A 22,127-nucleotide genomic window follows, 5' to 3' on the forward strand; every position below is an offset into this window, starting at 1 on the left:
AGATTCGAACCTGCGCTCTTCAGGTTAATGGTACTTTGTACCTAATGGTGCTTTTGCTAACAGCCTAGCCACCTTTGCTGGTAATGTTCTAGCTCGTCGGTGCGACCAAGTACCTGGTTTATCATTCCTCCCTCCTCTGGGGTATTTCTCTTCTGTTACTGGAGCGTGCGAATCGGGAATTGTGACGTTTTAATTATGTTCACGTAAAGGCGCCCGAGGCAACATTAGAAACTTTAGACTCGAGTCAGAAACAGAAACAGATTTATTGTCACGTAGGTATGCGCCTACCTGAAATAATAAACGTTCAATGTCTAGTCTTTTTTACACGTAGTAAGTTTCAATAACACCATACCATTACATATCGACATTCATAGTGGTGTAGTGGTCCCTGGAGAAGTGGGTATACTCTTTATTTATTCATACAGCACAGGATAAACACCCTGTTTTGAGAAGTGGGTAGACCCAATGCTGACTGAAAAATAAGTGGGTATAATCCGTATACCTGCGTATACACTGGACTACACCACTGGACATTCAAGGAGCAAAGATGAGACGTCGTTGTGTGGTGAGAACTGATAAAAAAAAAAAATCGCCTGCCTAGTGGGGATCGAACCTGTGACTTTCAGGTTTTTAAAATCAGTGAAGCAGTGACGGGGTGCCTCCCCTGGCCGGGGGGGGGGGGGGGGTGTTGTTGTGTTCAATCCAGGTCAATTCAATTAACATAACAAAACCTAGGCCTGGCCAAGGGGAAGGGGTGGGGGGGCTTTCACACCAATGTGGGCTTCTACGGCAATACACAGGGTCGGAGACTGTCGTAAATCCCACATTTCATGCAGTGTAATAAAAGAAAGGCTTCTGTAAACAAACAGGTTAAGCATTTGCCATATATTACACTGACATAAGTACATTCCATTAGTACATTCCACATTATGGTTTAAAGGATGTCCAGCCATACAGCTGTTTAAGGTCCCAACTTTGATACCAGTTACTACACTAAATGTAGCTATTTACCGGAACAGGAGTAATGCACCAATAGGAATTAAAAGCGGGGGAGGGGGCACAATTCACAGCGATGGATGCCCTGCTGATATTAATCAGTATGGCTAGTGGCAACAATTACAAAACACACAATGATATGATATCCAGGTCAAACAACATCTTATTTCATATTTCACAGGGAACCTATTAAATGCTACTTGCGGCAAGGCTGGATAGTGTAATTTATGTAGTGTGTTCACTCTGTGTTTTGAATAGAACTGTCTTCTATAGTAAATCCAATCATGTATTAGTGGTACCTTTGCCTCAAGGCAGATGTGTTATCATTATTGTTTTGCCTTGGCCTAACACCCCAATAGTAGCAGCGTTGAGAGATCCAAAGATCCAGATTCAAACCGATGAACTGAATTTAAATGCAGACCTTGTTGGGGATGAGGAACAGTCATTAAAATGCTGTTCATGGCATCCTTTGACAGGCTGAGGTATAAGCTCTGTCTGCTTGGACTGTTTATTATTTTACTATGCATTGACCTGTCCACGTTTTGATCATGTTCCAGGCTCATCCTTACCTGAACTTCAGTTTCTGATAGCCAGGTTCTTCAAAAAATAATAACAAGAAAACACTGCTTCTTTCTGTGACTGCTAGTTGTTTTACCCATGTGTGATTGTGTGTTGCATTTACTTGTATAATAGAACATTAGTGAAGTAGGAAATTAAATACAAGTGTTTGGAAATCATTGTAGGAAATAGTACTCAAGCTGTAATTATATCATCATTAATAGTCAGTCCTGGCAGGTTAGCTGGGTTCCTAATTGTTTAATGCATAACAGCTGAATCTCATAAATCCAGAATGTCACCACTTGTAGTGTTTCACATATTGACTGAAGTAATTATACATAATAAGTACTTGTGAAGACTGTGCTGCTTGGGTTAAAGTGTGGTTTGGTAGGCATTTGTATGGATTGAGTATCCAGTAGGTTTCTTAAGAAGTTGATATAAGGTGATCACAGTGACCAAAAATAGAAATGCAGTGGGTGGCTTGTGTGCAATGGGTTTGTTGCTAGGCTTCAGAAGTCTGGTATCCAAACAGGGGTGTGGATATATTTCCTAGGGGGGCTGGCCTTGTCCTAGGTAATTCACTCATTGTTATGGTAATCACTTTCCTCAGAGCCCCCTTGAGGCCCATAATCCACTCCCATGTACGTGAAGCAGTGAAAGGGTTAATCCAAAGGGTGAAGTGAACTTTTAACCCCCACATCTCATTGAGCTCAACCCAAATTGCTGAATCACTTCCTTTTCTTCAGAAGCTACAAATACTTTTTTCCGTCCCAGGCGACAGTTTTTGTTGTGTTGTTTTGTAGTGTGCTATGCTATGATGGGTGTGTCTACAAGGACCGGTGACATTTTAGAAGTAAACACAGATCCATTGTTTGTCATTTAATGAGTCTGGCTAAATATTTACCATGGAAACCAAGCCTGCTTTGTAATCATCACTGATACAGAATGCACAATTTCCTGAAATGCCTGATAAAAACATTGCGTTTATTTTTCTCCCAAATCAAAATCATTAAAAGCCATGCCTGTATTAAGCAACCTTTTTAAAGAGCTAAGCATGAACTACCTGTGGCTCTCTGTAAAACTGAAAGCATGTAATTGCCTGTAGCAGTCAGAGTTACTGAGAATCCTGTATTGAATGAGAAACCTCCCCCTTTCTCCACTCACAGACACATAAGCAAGGCAGGCACTCGGCAGTGGGATGGATTCTGACTACTAAAGAGCAGAAAAGGGAAGGGGGGGGGGGGTTGGTTGGTTGAGCGCTAGCTTGCAGCCCGCAAAAAGAGAGGGAAAGGCGGCAGGAGGCAGAGTACAAATGTGTATGCTGAACTGGATGGAGAAGCTTGCTTTAGAGACTTGCAGGCTTTAAACCAAGCTTTAGTTGCCAGACAACAGAAGCAGTGAGTCTGACTGAAGACACATTGGGCTGCCGTGGCTTCGGACCTCACTGTTGAACCAGTGGCAGAACAAGGAAGGTGGATCTCCGTAGAGGCGATAGATCCCAGGCTGTCAAACACAGAGGTGGGTTAGTGGGAGGTCTATGACCCTTCATTTTCATCAAGGGAGAAGCGGAGCCACAGGAGGGGGTGGGAGAGAGAGAGACAAGAAGCAGCGCAGGAGAGAAAAGAAGGTGGCAGGAGGCGCGACATTAAGAGACACACTCCGCTCTTTCATTCTTCTCCCCATTCACAAATCCATCGCATAGCATTATCCCGGCAATGTAGGGGCGTTCATATGGATTGGAGGAGGAAGGGTCCCATTGACCATTGAAGGGTTAGCCCCTCTCTCCAGGCAAACGGAGCCTTTCACTGCAGCGCCCATCTCCCTCTCACATTCAGCCGCTCTCTCTCTTTCTCAGTCTCTTTCTTCTACATCTGTTATTTCAACCCGGTTTGAGCTTTCTCATTGTCCGGCACACAGCACAGAATTCTTAGGGCTTCCCCTGTTGTTGTTTTTTTCTCGCGCGAAAGTGGGTGTATTAGGAGCTGTCATTGTGTTCAGTTCCGCTACAAAAGACAGCTGAGCATGGTGAAGAATAGAAGAGGAGTCTGAAAAGCAAAAGAGGGACCCCGGGACTATGTGAACAGCTGACATCCCTGCACAAACCCACTGCGATGAAAGAGGAATCTTGGAAAACAGCTGTCAACATTTCCCAGGTAGCACTTTAGTATTCTTTTAATGTTCTTTTTTCCTCACAGTCGCCACACATTGCAAAGCAGTGGAGAGGGTCTGCCTTGGAGCACAGTTACTTGGTCCATACTGTTTTGTTGCTAAGCATAGCCTTTAACCAAAGTCCTGCTGGTTGTGAGGATCAATGACAGTCATGAAGGGAGACTCAGAGGAAAGCATTGAGAGCATCCGAGCCTCTAACCTACAAGCCTTCGCCAACTCCTCCACCCTGCATGGCATGAGCCACATCTTCGCCTATGGGCACATGACTTTCCGTCGCTTCCTGTGGTCTTTGTCATTCCTGGGCTCGCTGGGCTTGCTGCTCCTGGTGTGCATGGACCGCATACAGTACTTCTTTGAGTACCCACACGTCACCAAACTGGACGAGGTGGCGGCACCAAACCTCACCTTCCCGTCGGTCACTTTCTGCAACCTCAATGAGTTCCGCTTCTCCCAGATCACCCGGAATGACCTCTACCACGTAGGCGAGCTGCTGGCGCTTCTCAATGAGAACTACCAGATCGCCAACACACACCTAGCTGAACCTGAGGTGCTGGCAGCCCTCAAGGAGAAGGCGAACTTTGTCAACTTTAAGCCCAAGCAGTTCAACATGACTGACTTCTACAACCGCACAGGCCATGACATCAACGAGATGCTTCTACAGTGCACCTATCGAGGAGAGGAGTGCTTCCCCACGAATTTCACCACTGTAAGTGTGCTTTCTGGTTTGCATATTTTTTTCACTGCTGGTCTTTAGCTTCAGGGGATTTTGATTATTTAATTTAGAGAGGTATTGAATGAATTGATTAAACTATGGAGATCATATTTAAAGTGTACTCAGGCTTCCCTTGTGTAAAATGTTCCTCAATCTTAGTTTGTTTAAAGGCCTGGAGAATAAATAGCTGGTCTGTCATAATTCCTGCAAATGCTCAGAAGGATAAAGCAAAGTCTTAATGCAATCAAGGGAGACATTTGCCAGGTTGTAAGGACATATGAGGATGATGTATCTGCACACAGAGGGGGCGTGGTGAAATCCCCCTGCAATAAGGACATTCAGGGCTGACAGTAAATTTGGCTTGACATCAACAGTTAGGAATTCATTTTGGTTTTTCTTACGTTGTCATAGTGCATATGTTGCCTTTACAAACTGTGCTGTTGTTTTCTGTTTCAGAGAAATTACATTGTATTGACAATCCAAGAATTAGTGCCTGGATTGTCATATAGCTTGTTTGCCTGGTTTCATGTGTTTCAGTTTTATTTTTTTTTAAAGGCCTGTTCTCAAAGTGATTGACAACACCTCAGAGAGCCATTTAGCTAAGCAGAGACGGGTGGAGGTAAACATTGCCTCACATTAAGAGATGAGAACATTTAGAGAACTGTCCTGGACATACACCCAGCCAGAGCTGATATGTCCTTGCATACGATTGCGTAGTTGACAAGCATCACATTTCAAGGAAGCCGTTCATCTGCTGTGCAGCTGTGTAGGTGCAGGTGACAGGCCGTGGAATAGCATGAAGAGCAAGACCCAGAATGCCTCTCACATTGGGACTTCTGGCAGCCAAAGTCACTGAGATGAACAAGATGATGCATTGATTTTCCAACTAGACCAATACTGTAGCTTAGATAAAGTTTTCCAACTAACTTAAGCAGGTCTGTCTTAGTTATGGAGGGAGTGTGTTCTTAACGGCAGGTCCAAAATGTTCTTCACATTCCTAAATGCTAGCTGTTGATCATTGCTGTACATCAGTGGTGTAGTGGTCCCTGGAGAAGTGGGTATACTCTTAATTTTTTTAAGCAGCCCATACAGCACAGGATAAATGCTGTTTTGAGAAGTGGGTATACTCAATGCTGACTGAAAAATAAGTGGGTATACTCCGTATACCTGCGTATACCCAGGACTACACCACTGCTGTACATGTACAATGCACACAGTTCACTGTTCACCGTTCACCGCACATCACTCATGAAAGTATGGCTCTTCTTTTTTGCAATTGCTGCTGAACTTTTACCTAGCTTCCTAATTTGTTTATGGTCATCAGTGTGAGTCGATCTAGTCAGCATCCAAAAACTACTTCTTATAGTCAATCATTCAATCTTTTTAGCATTTCTTTTGCATTTTTGCTACAAGTTTGAATAGAAAATAGATAAGAGGCACAGAGAGAGAGAAACCTTCTCTAGAGTTTATGAGACCACAGCCTAACATGCCATTAGTATACTGAGGCATTGGCTGAGGTTTTTTGATGAAGCAAAAATGCATCAGGACAGCAGCTGGCATCATGAGATGGGATGCTGTGGTATTATTATGTGTCATTTTGGAAAATGGAGACGTATAGGCAAAGGCAGTGCTGTCATGAGCGCAGGTGTCTGGGTGCAAATTTGAGCGGTTTTATCTGTGACACCCATGCTTTTGGAGATGATTTGAGGAAGGCACTAGCCTGTGAGAGAAACTATCTTGATCAGAGATCAAGCACCAAGGACATTATAGTTATGTGAGCTGCATTCATAGGTTTCTAAAGTAGAATAAAGGGAATTATGCTTAACATATGGTGTTCTTTCATAGGTTTGTTTTCTTCCGATTAAGGTAGGAATTAAGTTTGCCGAATACATGTTGCGACAAGCATGAAGCAGGTGAATTCGAACACACCAGGAGAATGGCTTATGTACTGTAGAATCACTCTGCCTCTGGACAACGGGACACATTCACACGGGTGAGCAGACATCACTGAATGACCACTTTGGCGGTGGTCAGACTTCACAGGGAGTTTCATTCAGTCATTTTTTAGGAGAAAGGCCTCTGCTGCAGCTGAACTGATGGACCATAGCTACCTCAATTCCGAAGGAGCATTACTGTGCTGTAAATAGCTTAAGATAAAATACTATGACAGACACCTTTAATGTCACTGCTGATTTGATACCTGAGTTGATACCTTATTGCAGCACTATAACTTATATAGTAGATTCACTGGATGCAGATGCGGATATAATCCAGGGCTTGGCCTGGATTTTTGAGTTAAATGATGTCAAGCACCATTAAGGTAGTTCACTTTAAATGAGGTTAGGTAAAAATGCCATTTCTTGCATGTCAGTGTGTACAGTAGCCTACATCTGCTTGACAATATGTGAGGTGTTGGATGTGTGCATATCAGTAATTGAGCAGTTTGCCTCAAAATATTCTTTACAAGTGTGGAAATGATTGATGATTTACAGGGTAATACTGTAATAGTTGTTGCAGCGTGAAGACTTAGCTCAAACATATAACCTACTGATAACTTCTCAAAGTCATAAAGGATTTCTGTTTAACCATCTAAACATACTTTATATGGAGTGTCATTCCTTATTCATAAAACAGACAATGTTTCCTTATCTCTCTGTTGTGAGGAATGGTCTGACTCTCTGGTGATCTGATCAATAATCTCAGAATCAATATGAAATGAACACTGACGTTGACGTGAGCTCTTATATTGTTCTTTGGATCAAGTAAGTGTGCTGTCAGTTTTTCACGTAGTGGACAAATTGAACTGGAACGGTGTCTTTATTAAGTAGGATTTTTTTTCCAAGATCAAAACTGAGTTGAACACCTTGTTTATGTCTGTCTGAAGATCTTTCATATTAATTAAATATGTGTGTTACAATAAAACTTGAGTATGCTGAAGAGGAGGTTGTGGTGGATTGGGCAGTTCTATTTTGTCTTGTGATTCACAACAGCTTGAGTAGTCTAACATCTCAAACTGCTGATTTTACGTTAGTCTGTGACTGTGTTGGCACCCATACCGCCAATCCGTCTCAGTTATAAGTTGTTGGTACTCTTATGCCAGTCTTTCTGCTCTGAGTAGAATTTATTATGTACAGCCCCTCAACTGGATCTGTAATTCTCAATGATTATAAAAGGGGTGCTGTGGCAAATACCTCTCACAGTCCCACTTACTGAAAGGCATATTTCCTTGTTTTGAGTTATGCCATCGATGGGCAGTACTACTAAGTTCAAACTACCATACACCAGGTTTAAATGACCATACTATTATTTACTAACACTACATACTTCAGTGGAAAAATGAAGGGTATTAGAGATGTATGAATTATTTTTAAGAATGGATGTCTGAGAATCAGGCAGTGGTCTTGCAGGGCCACAATGGTATCACAATATAAATAGTTTAAACAACAGTCTCTCCTCCTTGGCAGATCCACATCTGACAAGTTGGATTAGTCTGACGGTGAGATAGTATATCATTGGAGGCTTCCTAGGAATGATCTACTGTAAAAGGTTATACTAAATGACGTGTGTAGTTTTCTGTTGATTTATCTGAAAGATACATTGATAGAAATTGATTAATCTGAAACATAAATTGATAAAAATTGATTCATCTGAAAGACTACTTAATACAGGAGTCTATTGACAGTCCAGTAACTTGTATGTGATCTGAATCATTTGAATACCAACATGAGAAACGTTTTGAATGTGCACCTAAAATGGGCTGGGGGGATTTACTAGCTAGCCCACTAACTTTTGCTTCGTTAATTTTGCCTACAGATTTCAGCTTCACCATTTACTGCTCTTACTATCTTAAACAGTATGCAACAATTATACTTCAGGATTAGGGTTACGATAAGCAGTTTTACCTTAAAATAACAGCTTGAAAAAAGCTACAATCACTTTTAATATGGAGAATCGCCTCCGTGCCATTGCCATACCAGGGTCCATATAGGCATATAATTGCTAAATGTAGGATTGCCTGACGTCGCCCGGCTTTTAACTGTCTGCCGAACTAGTAAGTAGCTTATTTGCCATCTTGCTTTGTCTTGTGTTGCACTTGCTTGATGTTTGACTGTGGTAGGACAGTTGTTGAGTAACTAGTTTGTCATAATGTCAAAGTCAGCACATTTCAAGAGATTTTGTTAGTTTAAGCCGCTAGCAAATCGTTAGCGAATAGCAATTTATCCGGAATGCTTCTTTATGAGACATGTTCCCTTGTTTTCATGTAGTAAGTCAGTTATTCCCATATCAACACACGCGCTGACACTGTAATAGTTTTCATTCAGCTTTGGTGTCACCTTGAGTTGTAGTTTGCATGATGACTGGTTATACACTTCACTTGTGTATGTTTTTTAGTGAGCTGCATAAAGCATGATGGATTTGCCTTTTGAATTTAGAAGAGCAGCAAATGGAGCTGCTGTGATGCAAGAAAAAAATCCAGACAATAGGTTATCATCATCATCATCCTCATCATCATCATCATCATCATCAAATAGACTCGAACCTTATCTAAAATCACAACTGTATAACATCAAACATGGCTCTTTCCTTTCTTCTCATATCTTCAAGGTCACTGTTCTGTTTCTAAGGCACAGGAAAAAATATCTATGGGTGGATTATAGTTAAAAGTGTAAAGGTACACCAAATATGTGTTTTGAGGATTTCAGCAAATACTATATCATCATCATTGCTTTGGACATCATTTTGGAATGTTCACAGCTGTTTATCCACCATTTCCTATTCCAGGGCAACAAAGATCCTTGCTAAGTACCGATTCCTTTATCCTCGCTGTATGGATATAATTACCCCTTGTTGAATCAGGGCTTTACTAAAATACAGTGCATGACTCACAATACACATCAATTCATGCCCCTTATTAGATTTTTGTCTGTCTTAAATGATCTCCTTGTCTCTGGAAGCCAGAAATGTATTGTTCAGTTGCTTGCTTTGCTTGTCAACACCAACATTTTCAAAGGGAAAATTGTTGCACACATCGTTTCAAAGCACCCTCAACTGTCAGTTCAATAGCTGTTGCGTTTACCTTTTTAGCTAGAGATGGAGATATCTTCATTTAAATGTCGGTTGCTGGGCAACTAGGCTTTCAGCTTTCAAAACCGAATCATTCATGGGTAATTGCTATTGTTGTGTGAGATGACAAACAGCTGCTAGGTCATTGAGCTGGTGAATGCAGACACTTCAATGTATTGGCTTGGATGCACTGGCTGCACCGTCACAATGCCAGTGGTAAACAAATGAACTTCAGCCACATAGTTTCGAAGAGGGCATGCTGTGGAGACGCATCTCTGTGATGTCCTCAGAGTTCCGTTCGCTTCGAGAAGATGTGTGTGTGCTGACCGAGGGCTGAATGGAGGTGGCGAGGTGCTACACACCATTACGCATTCTAGTGCATACACACACTTCGGCTTGTCACCGTCTGGCAGGGTTTCACCGCTCCGCAGCAAACACGCCTCTTGCTCAGTGCGGCATATTAAAAACACAATCTCAGTGCCTCACATCCACCCAGTGGTGTCCCATCCATTCTAGTAAAGGGATAGAACGGCTGCTGAGATTTCATGGTCATAATATCCATGGGATAAGCTACATTCATGAAGCAGGTCCTATCTGTTTAATGATGAGGGCTACTAGTAAAGAATGTATTCATAGGTTGTGCACGTCCACAGCATAAGTCATTAGGATGAAGGGTTATTGGGCTTTGTAGAAAAAAAAAATACAGGGTTGGATTCCAGGTAAGGCTGCCATGTACAACACTGTAAGGTATGAGGTACCATATAAGGGCTTTTGTGTTAGTAACAAAGCAAACATGCAGTGCAGGCAAGGCCATAGAGTTGTAGTGTGTAGTTGTGTGTATATTGATAGTCATTGTGAATAGAAGAGTCCTTGAAAATGGGAAGATGTTTAAGGCAATAAGCACCATAACAGAGTATAAAATGATAAAGGGGTATTCATTTTCCTTGTAACAGTTACATTATTTTCTGAGCGATTAAACCTTTTCTGGAGGCCCCCACAGTGCCCAAGTATAGCAAAACTTGATACTGTTTTGGTGGAATACCTGTAAAATACCTGAGAGGATGCCATCCTTTCGTGGTGTCTGATCCTTTTGTATTTGTATGTCTGTGAATGGACTGTGTGCCTGATCGGCTTTGACCTTGAGAATAATGAGAAAAGGATTTCATTAGTCTGAAGAAATAAGGAATGCTTGGGAGCCATTTCCATTTCCCTCCGTATGAAGACAGCACAACACAGACTTCAATTTCATTGCTCATTAGACCACGCTACACATTAAAGAATACAGTTGCTTTTTAATCGTAATTGCATTTAATCTACATGACTATAATGGGCAGATGTACTAACACATTCCTAAAACCACAATGACAAGTTGTGCTTTCCCTGCTTATGCATATGCATCCATGGGAGGGTTGACGGAAAAGTGCATGTTTCGTAAAAAATAAAAACATGGGAGGAGATGCACACCGAGCGGCTGATAAGCATACAGTTGTAGGTATGAAAACTCTGGGGAAGAGCGTACATCTAGATTGCGTCTTTGATTCGTGCTCCGGGAAGCAATGAACCAGTATCTGAGCACCAGCTAAGCTCGTATGTGCCATGTTAAAAGCAACTTTTATTCACCTTTATATGTCTTGCCATCTCTTCTTCACTTCATCCACTTTGCATTGTGTAGCTGTTACAGCATTGGTTTCCTGTAATATCTCTCTGTTTAATGACACCTCAGCAGCATGTATATCTGTTTCCTGACTGCTAAACTTTTTATTTCTGGCAGTTGGTGGTTCCATGACTCCATACAATTGTGCTTCCATTTGTGATTCCTTTTAGTTGTGAGCGCCGTCAAATGAAAAGACACAGCGTGTGCTTTCTGCAGACTGGTCAAGTCACTTTTTGCACTGTGCTCTCCGATGTATGGACATCTGCCCCTTAGTTTCTTAACTGCAATCTTGGGTCAGATTTGGCTTTAAGTCTTCATGATGGCAGATGAGTTCTCACCTGTAAATGCAGATCAATTGTGGACCTTAGCGTTGGATTCAAGGAAAAGGGAGGGAATGGAACGCTAGTGGATGCTATGCCTGTGTCATATTTTTTTTAAGCGTCTCAGTTCTCTCTGTGCTCTCAGTGCTCTCAGTGCTCCCAGCGCCTGCCTCCCACTGATCAGCCAAGCCCTGTTGTTCAATAAGGGGTAGAGATGCATAGCAAATGTGGAAGGGACAGCATATCTCCTGCAGTGAAGTGCACACACTTGAAACGTACAAGTGGTCACGCAGGCTTTGTCAAGTAGAAAAATACCCTTATTGTTGTACTGGCAGGGTTTCTTCAAACTGATGACTAATACTCAGAAAATGTTTTTTGGCGAGCGCATTGAGGTTGATAATACATATTGGACAAGTTTATTTTCAAAACCACTGGAAAACACAACTCTCTGTAGCATGTTTTGGGTGTAAGAGAGCTAAGCGGTAACACACAGCGTGAAACTCATGCCTTACAAATGTTTTTTTCCCCTACTTTTCCTTTCACTAAGAAGTGGAATGTCTCTGTGTCAGGACGCCCGCGGAGCGAGCTATAAGCCCCGAGGGGACCCACACAATCCACAATCTGGCTCTCGCTTTTTATTCTTTCTTTTAGCGGTGTATGCAAGATTAAACACCCATCTTAACTACTGGTAATGCCTACTGCCACAAGTCTTGACAGTTTCCTTTTGTGTACTGACCCGGTGTGTTCTCACACTTTTGTTTCAGGAATTAGTATTCAGAGGCCTTGTGCTTAAGTGCAGAAGTCTCTGAAACGAGCATTACCTTTCATCTTAATTTCAACATGATGACAGGCATTGAGCCTCCGAAGCACCCACTGACTGATCTGGCATATTTCATGGATCAGCACCTGCTAAGCCCCAGCCTGAGTATCGTGCAGCATATTAAAATGCCTTTTTTTGTTAAAAAGAGGATGCTTTCATTCGAACGGCTCTATTTCATCTAAACTACTGTTTTGGGTTACTGTGGAAATGTTGGCCTTGAAGTAATCACACTTTGCTGTCAATATGTGTCCATGGGATTGAAAAGAAAGTGCACCATGAAGGGGTTTGGTCTCTGGTGACCTTTTGTGAGGTCAGCCATAAGCAGTGTTTGTTATGTTTCTCTGTCCACTTACAGCTACCCAGCTCCTCTGGTGGGATCAGGTTACCCAACAAAGGACATCAGATGTGGAGAATAGTTTTGGTCCTCCTGGGGAGATGGGAGAGCTCTTGAACTGTTCTGTGCTTCCAACAAATAGTATTTGTGTCTTCTCCCCATGTCTTGTGCTTAGAACAAAAATATATCACACTACATACCCTGAGGCACTAACAGAAAGAGGCATCCATGAGCATGACGCGGCACTAGATGTTAACTGACAGATTTAGTTCCTTTGGAACTGGTGGGATTCAATTCAGAGTGCCTTTTTCAGCTAATTTAAACTGCTTTTAAAAGTCTACTTCACAGCATTTGAGACTAATCCCTGAAATCTTGTTGTGCTGCATGGACAAAAATCCCTTTTTTCCCTCCCCACAAACCAACATTCTGGCAGTGGCAAACAACTCTGGAATATTGCATGCTCACAAATTATCACAAAACTGGGAGGCAGGAATTGTGGCTTTATAACAGGAAAATAGCATCACAACACATTCATACCTCACATATGTGTGTTTTGTTATTTATGTTTAACCAAATTCTATTATATTTCAGCTGCATCCGACCCCCATGCATAAATGAGATCAACATGGATGAAATCTGGAGGTACTATAGCTGTAGGATAGGTCAATTTAGCTTTCATAATGTTACATGCTTTTATCAGTTAAACCTTGTGGAGGGGTGACTAGTGGGTCAAAGAACAGGCAGTAGTGGCCATATGGTTTTTGTATGAGCCACTGTCTGGGAGTGTGCTCACTTACCAGCCAGAGCGTTCAAGGTCATGGCCCTCAGCTTTGGGTGTTATTATTGTATTATTGGTATTATTGTCTCTATGAAGGCTCTCTTTCTACGGCTGAATGGTATTGTAAGGCTCTAGTAGCAACACCACAGTCTTGGCTTTGTTTCCCAATGAGAGCACATGCTGACAAAATATTTATCCTCCCTGTGCTCAAATTTGCTGGTGTTGGTAAATGTAAACCACATGGGTAGAGCAGGGAAATGACAGTAGGGGTCACAGGGTCAGCACCCGGGGAGATGCAGCACTGGTGTAATAGCTTCTTTTCACTGCCCTCCAAGTCACTTAAGATAAAAAAGTGTTTGCCAAATATGAAATGCATAAACTGCACAGTCACCGTCAGCACCACTGCACTCTTCTCATCTGGCTTCCAGGGCTGAAAGGCTCCTCTCTGCTCCCTTCGGCCCACGTCACAGAGGCATCCGCCTGGGCCTACGTCACAGAGGCATCCGCCTGGGCGTAATTCACTTCAACCTAGCGCTGCGGGCTGCTTGTCTGGCACCTGCTGCCAATCCTCTCATTAACGTTATTTAAGAGCCAACAAACCAGGCCGTCGGGAGGCTGTTTTGAGAGGGCAGACATAAAGCCTTGTTAAGTAGGAGGAGCAAATCGGCACAGGACAGGTACTTGTCAGTCTGAGAGCCAGGTCGTATTGTGTGTGTTCTAGGAAGAGGTCTGCATAGTCATGGAAATGTTAACCTAATTTTTTTGGTACTGTTATCTTTTTGGAATAGGTATTTTGCATTTCCCAGAAAACAAGCTTTCTTGAACTGTAAAACATCTGCTTACCACAAGTATATAAATTATATTCAAATATTTAAAGAAATGTAAAAGTCTGGCAAAGGACATTTCTGAACATTACCACTGAATATAGTATATGTTGAAAATCTTTTGACTGAATTTTGCATGCACTATGCAAAAAAGAAAAATCCTATTCTCTTTACATAGACTTTAGACTTTAGGTGTGTGTTTTTTCATTTGCCTGATTGAACTCATAGTTTACTCCTATATGTTACATGGTCCATTCACCATATGTTCTATACCATGGCCTCCAAACATGTTATTCAAAACCTTTTGAATAAAGAGTTTGATAAGGAGAAGAGAAGACATCTTTGCCAATTGTTGTGCCATCATGCATTAGGCCCCTGAGCACACTTAAGGCAATGCCACTGTAACCTGTCTTCCACTCAACTGCCAGTCAGCTATTTGCACACCTCTGAAATGCTTCACTTCCTGCCACTTAACTCAAAAGGAGTAAAATATGTTGTGATTACATCAAACTAAAAAATCGTCTGGTCAAGACACTAATGGATATTTATTTTTCTGGATCTCTTTAAATGAGCAAACATGATGTTTCTCTTGTAGATCCTAGTGTCAGTAGATCTTGACCGAACTGCTCTGTGATTTGACATGGTACAGTAATTGCTCTTAATCTGCACTCGGAAGTAGAGAAGACCCAGTTTGTAAGCATTTATTTCATAAGCACCAAAGCTAGTGCCGGATAAAGCAATGTTAGATACAGTATATTACACTTCTTGCCAGTGGCTGGGGAGTGGAGAGGAGAGGAAAAAAAACAGGGAAGTGTTTTATCTCCCGCACTTAAAATTGGCTAATTTCAGCACTGAAGAAGTCACACAGTAACTTCCTATATATTTCTGCATACAAGGGTATTTCTAGGCCAACTGACGCTGCATTAATGAGCTTGAGGTAGTGGACTTTAGCTTGGAGTGTCATGTCGGTCTACTAAACATGCCTGCAGGGTGAAATAAGACACTTACCATGTGCACCCCTTTGAGATTTAGGTATTTACAGTTGTTCAGGATTACTGTAGGAATTGAATCTTTAGTCACCTCACAGATTTTATCATTCATGGCTACTGAAGCGATTGGGGTAGATTTGAAAGTAATCCTTGCCAGTTCAGCGTACCTCATAGCAGTAAATCACTTCTCCTTTGTGGAGAGCACTGCATGAAATGTCTGCAGGATGTTGGAGGATCAAGACTAAATATGTAAATGCTTTTCTTGACTGATGCTAGGTACATGGTGAAAACATTAGTGTCTAATGAATGGTGAAAACCAGCCTCACACATGCAGATATACACACGTGTGCACTTGTACATGAGTGTGCACACACACATACACCGCAGACACGTACCTACCCATCAGGAACACACACACACACTTCTTCATTTGTTAGCTCTGCCACTGCATTTATTCAGCCCTGACAGTTCCTACAGCAAATGCTTGATGTCTGACATCATCTAAGTGCTTAAATTATAGTAATTGTCCCCTTGATGCTTGACTCTGTTAAGGCACTTGACTGGAGAAGATAAGAGAAGATTATAAGTTGAGAAAAACATTCATGAAGGAGGTGAAATGTGACTTAATGATCTGTGACAATAACAGCAGAAAGCCCATACGTTGTCTTGGCCCGGTGTTTTATATCCTGAAGAAGGCATGCCAGCGCCATTACACCACTCTCTCCTCCTGCAGCAAATAATTATTCACCTCGTTGTCATAGTAACCTCCTATTCGTCATTTGTTCAGACATTTCTTGTACTCACTCACCAAAATAAAAGTACTGGGTGACCAGAGCATAATCTCAAGATGAAAGACACTCGGCTAAACCAACACCAGAAAAGAAACACTCTACGTGTAGTTTTTCAAGCATTGCATTTCAATTTCAGTTGCCAGCCAGCAGGAAGTTATCGCTCCTGGGCAGTAAGCCTTTTCCACGGTAATGATGACATTCTTTTTTGTGATGCAGTGACGTGATGCAATTTCTTCAGTACATTGGAGTGTTTCTGTTCCATAACAGTTGCCTCGAAGGCGAGAGCGATACGATTGTCAGATACAGATGAAGAATATCATAAGCCTGCGTCAGGTACAGCTCAAGTGTATTTGGGCCAGATTCCCCCCAGGCTGTTCTCCACGCCTACACTCCTCTGCTTCCTCTTAAGCGGCGCTTCTTATGCATATAGCCATGCGTGACATTAGCTCCTATATGCTCTGCTTTTTAACATTTGGACTGTGACCCTCAGCTTACCTTAGTGAAATGTTTGCATGCCCACAAGAACAGGGCAGTGCTGGAATTTCAGTCCACTGATTTTAAACAGCTGCTGATTAACCACTAACAGAAGTAAGCTTCTACAAGTCTTGCCCATGCACTCTCTTGCTAAATATAGGAGGATACATTAGGTGTAGGTTGCAAAGCAGAACACTGCATTAGTTATTGGTGCGCATACCTGCAGCTTTAAAGCAATTAAGTAGACTTGTTGTACACACGTCTGCTTAAAAAGGTTAAGATTATGGATTAAATGTTCCATCAGTTCGGCTTTCCATCTTTCATTTCAAAAGGCACAAGTACAGTTTGATACATGAAACATTTAAGAATGAATCTAGATTGGAATCCAGCATAAATATTTTTGTTGTTGTACAAGGAAAGTATTATATACTCTACGAACTGGTTCTGCATAACTGCTCTGTTCTGCTTAACTTCCACTTAACAATTTGGATACGAGTCACAAGGTTAAGGTTAAGTGTTCAGGTGTCAAATTGTCCAAGGTTTAAGTGTTGAAGGCCAAAAGTCAGTGAAATGTTAGACAAAATGTCAGTACTCTGGAACTACAGTTTCTCTGTGTTATTCGACACATGAGATCTCCCCATTCACACACACTATATTAACAAACATGACCTTACACGCCTGGCAAAATGTATGCATGCCACCAGATGGCAAATGGCTGACTATTTCTTTCTTATCTCCTCAAACAAAACCAAACATCACAACCAACATCAAGAATGAAACCTGCTGATCAAACTAAATAAATTAATGATTGTCAAACATTATACACACACACACACACACACAAAAACATGCAATCACATAAAAAACAACCCAAACTGAAATCAGGGTTCTCAGTGCAACTTCTAACAGTTCTAGACACACTCAAGTTCATTCTAATCATTTGGTATGGGCTGATCACATCATCCAAGTGGCACTATAATAGTCTTTATTTCAGCTTTCGAAAACAAGCTTTAAAAGTTTCCTTCGCTTTCCCTTCTTGACAACCTTCTCGAGACCCGTGTTGCTAAGGCAGACTTGGTGGTGATGCATTGCCTCCATGTCTTTGTCTGGCATCGCATTACTGGAGGTTCAGCACGATTAAGCATCCAATTTCCACTGCCTTTGAAGAGCATGTGCTTCCCGTTCCTTCGTACGGGATGAAACAAAGGCAGGGCCATAGAGGAAAAGTCGCGGAGGACGATGTTTTTTCTAATTATCCACGCAAGTGTCTCGCAGCCTCTGTGTGTGTGTGTGTGTGTGTGTGTGTGTGTGTGGGGGTGTGTGTGTGTGTGTGTGTGCGTGTGTGGTGTGTGTGTGTGTGTGTGTGTGTGTGTGTGTGTGTGTGTGTGTGTGTGTGTGTGTGTGTGTGTGTGTGTTTGTGAGTCGCATGGGTTAAAACAGAGATCAGACTGGCCTCACCGGAGCCAGTGTCCACAGGGTGATGAAGTGATTGTCGGTAGAAAAGGGTGGGTTGGTGCCCAATGGTGCTGTGCAATTTTAATAGCAATTTGCAGGTCTTGTCTCAAGAAATAGCTTAATTTTTGATAACGTGCGGTTGTTGCTGTTCCGTGTCTGTAGTCATACATCAAAAAATGGATTTGTCTGTTGATTTAACAACTCTATGCGCACCGGTTCATAATAATGTTATCTATGGGTAATTCTGCTAGAATGTCCTCTTGATCCGTTCTGTCATTTCGTGATCATTTTAACTTAGAGAAAGCATAAAGAAAGTAATAATCAATGTTAAAAGACTCAGCTCTCTCTAATCAATGATTTTTGAATGCTGCAACATATCACATGTACTTATTCAAATTCAGAAAGTGATTAAAATGAGCATTATGGTTTAGGAGAACCAAATATTAATTCATGCCTTTGAGAAATCATTGCTTTGGTTTCAGCGTTTCAGTCTTTCACACTGCAACATCAAATCAAGTTATTTTTGATTGACTGAATGATGAATGATGAAAAGCGGACATTGCAATGTTTCCAGTCCATAGTGAACAGTGGTCTGGTGTTGCATTTCATGTCGTCTTGTAGTCACTGTTTTGTGGAGCTCAGTGTGATGTTTCAAGCAGTCACCTAAGGCATGCCATAAACTTTCAGAACCAATTTAAAGGAAAAAAGAACTGAACAACATTAATGAGCTACAGAGAAAAATAAAAACATGTCTCGGAGGCACAGACAACAATAGAGAAAACTGAAAAGTTGTGAACAAAAATCCAGTTGTCACTTAATATGTTATATAGGTTGTTACATGCCAATAAACTATCCTTTCATGATGTGATGTTCTGATTTAGAACTACTGATTTACTGATACTGTAGGGCAGCTGTGCACTTGCTGTGTAGTGTATCGGATTTCTTTAAATGTGGCACTTGAGAATAAGAAACCCTTTAAAAGTAGGCATTCCCTCGAGACTCATTATAATTCTGGAAGGGGAGGTTATGAAATAATGTCTTCACAGGGGACATAATCTCCCCAAATTACAGCTCTACTGGGAGGTGAGAGAACCACAGGAATCTTGCAAGTGTACTCCACACTCGCTGTAATCAGAGATGACAATAACATGCACTTGCAATTAAAAATGACTAATGATAAATCCACCACCATCACCTGATTGACTGCTTATTCATTTCCAAAAGCACATTAATCAGATTGTCCAGGATTGGTATCAAACAAAGGATACAATGAAGTCATCTGTACATCAAACATCTGTAGAATTACGTCCTTTCTTGGCATCGATATATAAAGTCATTCTGGCTTGTGGTCATCTGATGACAGCTGCCAAAGATCGCTGTTTTGCTGTTACATAAGGTATATTAAAGAGTTTTGGTGAAGTAATTCGGTGAACATAATTTGTCAAATACAGGATAATACAGTTTTCCTTTAGATCAATACCAGGCATGACTGTGTAATGTGATTAGCATTTCCTCATTTCCGCTGACCGGTCACATAATCAGGACATGGGCTTTAGTCCTGATGTAGCCACAAATCTAATCACTATCTGTACATGGAATAATTCATGTTGTTTGCAGTGCATACATTACTCTGGAACGTCTCATAATTTCTAGGAAAATGTGTGGCAATGTACACCCACACAGCTTTGCAGAACTGAACATGGCTGGATTCGTTTTAACATGGACGTCTTCAGATTACCACTCTCTATATTGTTTTACAAGAATACTAGTATGTAAAAATGCATTACAAAAAAACACCATAGTACTATCAATTATTTTTGTGTAATTGCAAACAGTTGGATAATACCTTCATAGCAACTGGTGTCAGAGACTGACTTGTGTTACTGGCTGGTGGGTGTCCCTTGTTGTTTTAGATTTCTTAATAATGTCTGCTGTTATTACAGGCTTTGATTCTAATGGACCCATCCTTCCACTATAGTCTGGCCATATGACAGGCAGACACACCAGCTTCACAAGCTGCTGTGATGGCAGAAGAAATCTCCTGTGTGTGGTTGTTTGTGTGTGTGTGTGTGTGTGTGTGTATGTGTGTGTATCTCTGTGTTTGTGTGTGTGTGTGTGTGTGTGTGTGTGTGTGTGTGTGTGTGTGTGTGTGTGTGTGTGTGTGTGTGTATCTCTGTGTTTGTGTGTGTGTGTGTGTGTGTGTGTGTGTGTGTGTGTGTGTGTGTGTGTGTGTGTGTGTGTGTGTGTGTGTGTGTGTGTGTGTGTGTGTGTGTGTGTGTGTGTGTGTGTGTGTGTTTGTGTGTGGTACTGTGAGCTCTGCTGGCAGAACCTGCCTGCCCACAGCCCCTGGCAACTCAACATGGAGCTGAGACACACTTGGGAAAATTGATAAGAACGTAGCAGTCCTCCAAAATGATGAGAAGTCAAAAAAAAAAGCTGAATTCCATGCATTTCTTAACACTGAGTAATTAAACTGTGGTGTCGTTTCTTTCTTTTTTTGTCCTCTCAGACGATGACTCCAGCAGGAATGAGCTCAATTTGAAAGTATCAAAACAGTCAGTCTATTTGAGAGAAATAATGAATTAACTCTCTGTTCAGAGAGAACTGGACCCCAGGTGGTTGCCATTTAACCTCATGAATTCTGACACACCGAAGACAAGGTTTTTTGGAGGGATAACACTCAAGCAAAATAAACTGCTTTTATCATTGGAACGTGAAAAGACATTAAGCAGCCCAAACACATTATTATGTCCTCCCCTACATTCCATCTCAAATCACTCACGTGACACAGAAGCATTCTGTGAGACTTAATAAGTCAGACTGCTCCAGGCTCTCAAATGCATCCAAAAAGCAATGAGAAGACTACTTGGAAGATTTTTCCCTGAGTTCTTGCTCTCTTAACACTGGTGAGAAGTGCAAGTCTCTTTCGCAAGAGAGAGACGCAGCTTTGAAACGTGTGGGCAGATTTGGTAGGGGGTGTGTGACAGGTTGGCACCAGAGGGTAGCCGTCGGAAGAGGCCTTGTTATACCTACTGCATCCAGGGAGATGTCAGAGCGTGTTCTCCCAGCATAAAGCCTAGAAGGATGATTGGAGAGCAGACAAACAGTCCTGCCTCCTCTGCAGGATTAATCACTGTGGTTGGCCAGCACGCCGCATGTAGAGCCTCCTCGTTGTTATAAAAGGAAATCAGATTGAATGGTGAAGCCTTGACCCGGGTCGCCATGAGATGAAACCACACCCACACAATGACGAAGGCTTAAGATGCCTGAAGTCTTGGTACAGTTGGTGAAGCTGAAACTAAATTAGCACTTTGCAGTGTACTGGGTAACTTTGCCAAAATAAAAAAGTCAACAGTCCCTCAAAGCTCCTGATGCCCACAGAGTCTATGCCTTTCCATTTCTTTCGTGAAAATGTTGGACATTTTGCATGAAGGACATTTTGATTTTGGTTGCATTATTGAGGCAAGTGTATGTCCTAAACCCTATGTTTTATGCACGGCTGCTGAAGATGTGGGCAATCATGTTGTTCAGAACAGCAGATTACACAGTGCTTGTTACAGTCCAGGCCTACAGTCAGTGGTGGAAGAAGTACTGAAGTTTATTACTTAAGTAAAAGTACAAGTAAACCGGCAAATGAAAGTAAAAGTAAAAGTAAAAGTACTACATCAACAATCCTACTTAAGTAAAAAGTAAAAAGTACTCACTTTTAAATTTACTTTAAAAGTAAAAGTAAAAGTACTCTAGCCATTTTGATAAAGAAATAGCGACTGGTAATAAATGCCTCTACAGATGTCACTTCTAGTAATAATTATAAGCAACAACATTTGTTAATTGGAAAGGTTGGTGTTCTTATTGGGCCTATTGTCTGTAATACTGTTCACACTCTATCTTACAATTCTGCAGATGACAAGTTATCTACCAGGGATTATTTGCAAAGTTAAAACAATTAAGCCAAACCAATAAAGACACAATTTTATATCTTTTAATCTTTTATTTAATTGTAAACGTGTAAAAAAATGGAAATATGAAACATGAAAAACAAATGGAGTTGTTAAACTGGTCAATGCAGAGTTTTATGCTCTATTGATTGCAGAAAAGGGGAAAAAAAAACATATTGAGTAACCCAAGACTAGGCATTAAGTTTGTATGCCAGGCAATAACCAGTCAATAAAAATGCAAATCTTCACGT

At 41.5% G+C, this 22,127-nt stretch overlaps 1 protein-coding gene across 1 annotated transcript in view; it reads left to right on the forward strand.

Moving 5' to 3' along the window:
- Nucleotides 1–3,865: 3,865 nt before the first annotated feature.
- Nucleotides 3,866–22,127, forward strand: part of asic1c (acid-sensing (proton-gated) ion channel 1c) — a gene marked incomplete at both ends in the record, with an annotated part of 106,899 nt that continues 88,637 nt past the window's right edge. The window contains one exon of the mRNA XM_080838119.1: nt 3,866–4,429. Within this exon, the coding sequence (XP_080694245.1) occupies nt 3,866–4,429 (564 nt within the window). The remainder of the gene's footprint in view (nt 4,430–22,127) is intronic.

This window comes from Sprattus sprattus (genome assembly GCF_963457725.1).
Source record: "Sprattus sprattus genome assembly, chromosome: 4".
In the NCBI taxonomy this organism is placed as follows: domain Eukaryota; kingdom Metazoa; phylum Chordata; class Actinopteri; order Clupeiformes; family Clupeidae; genus Sprattus; species Sprattus sprattus.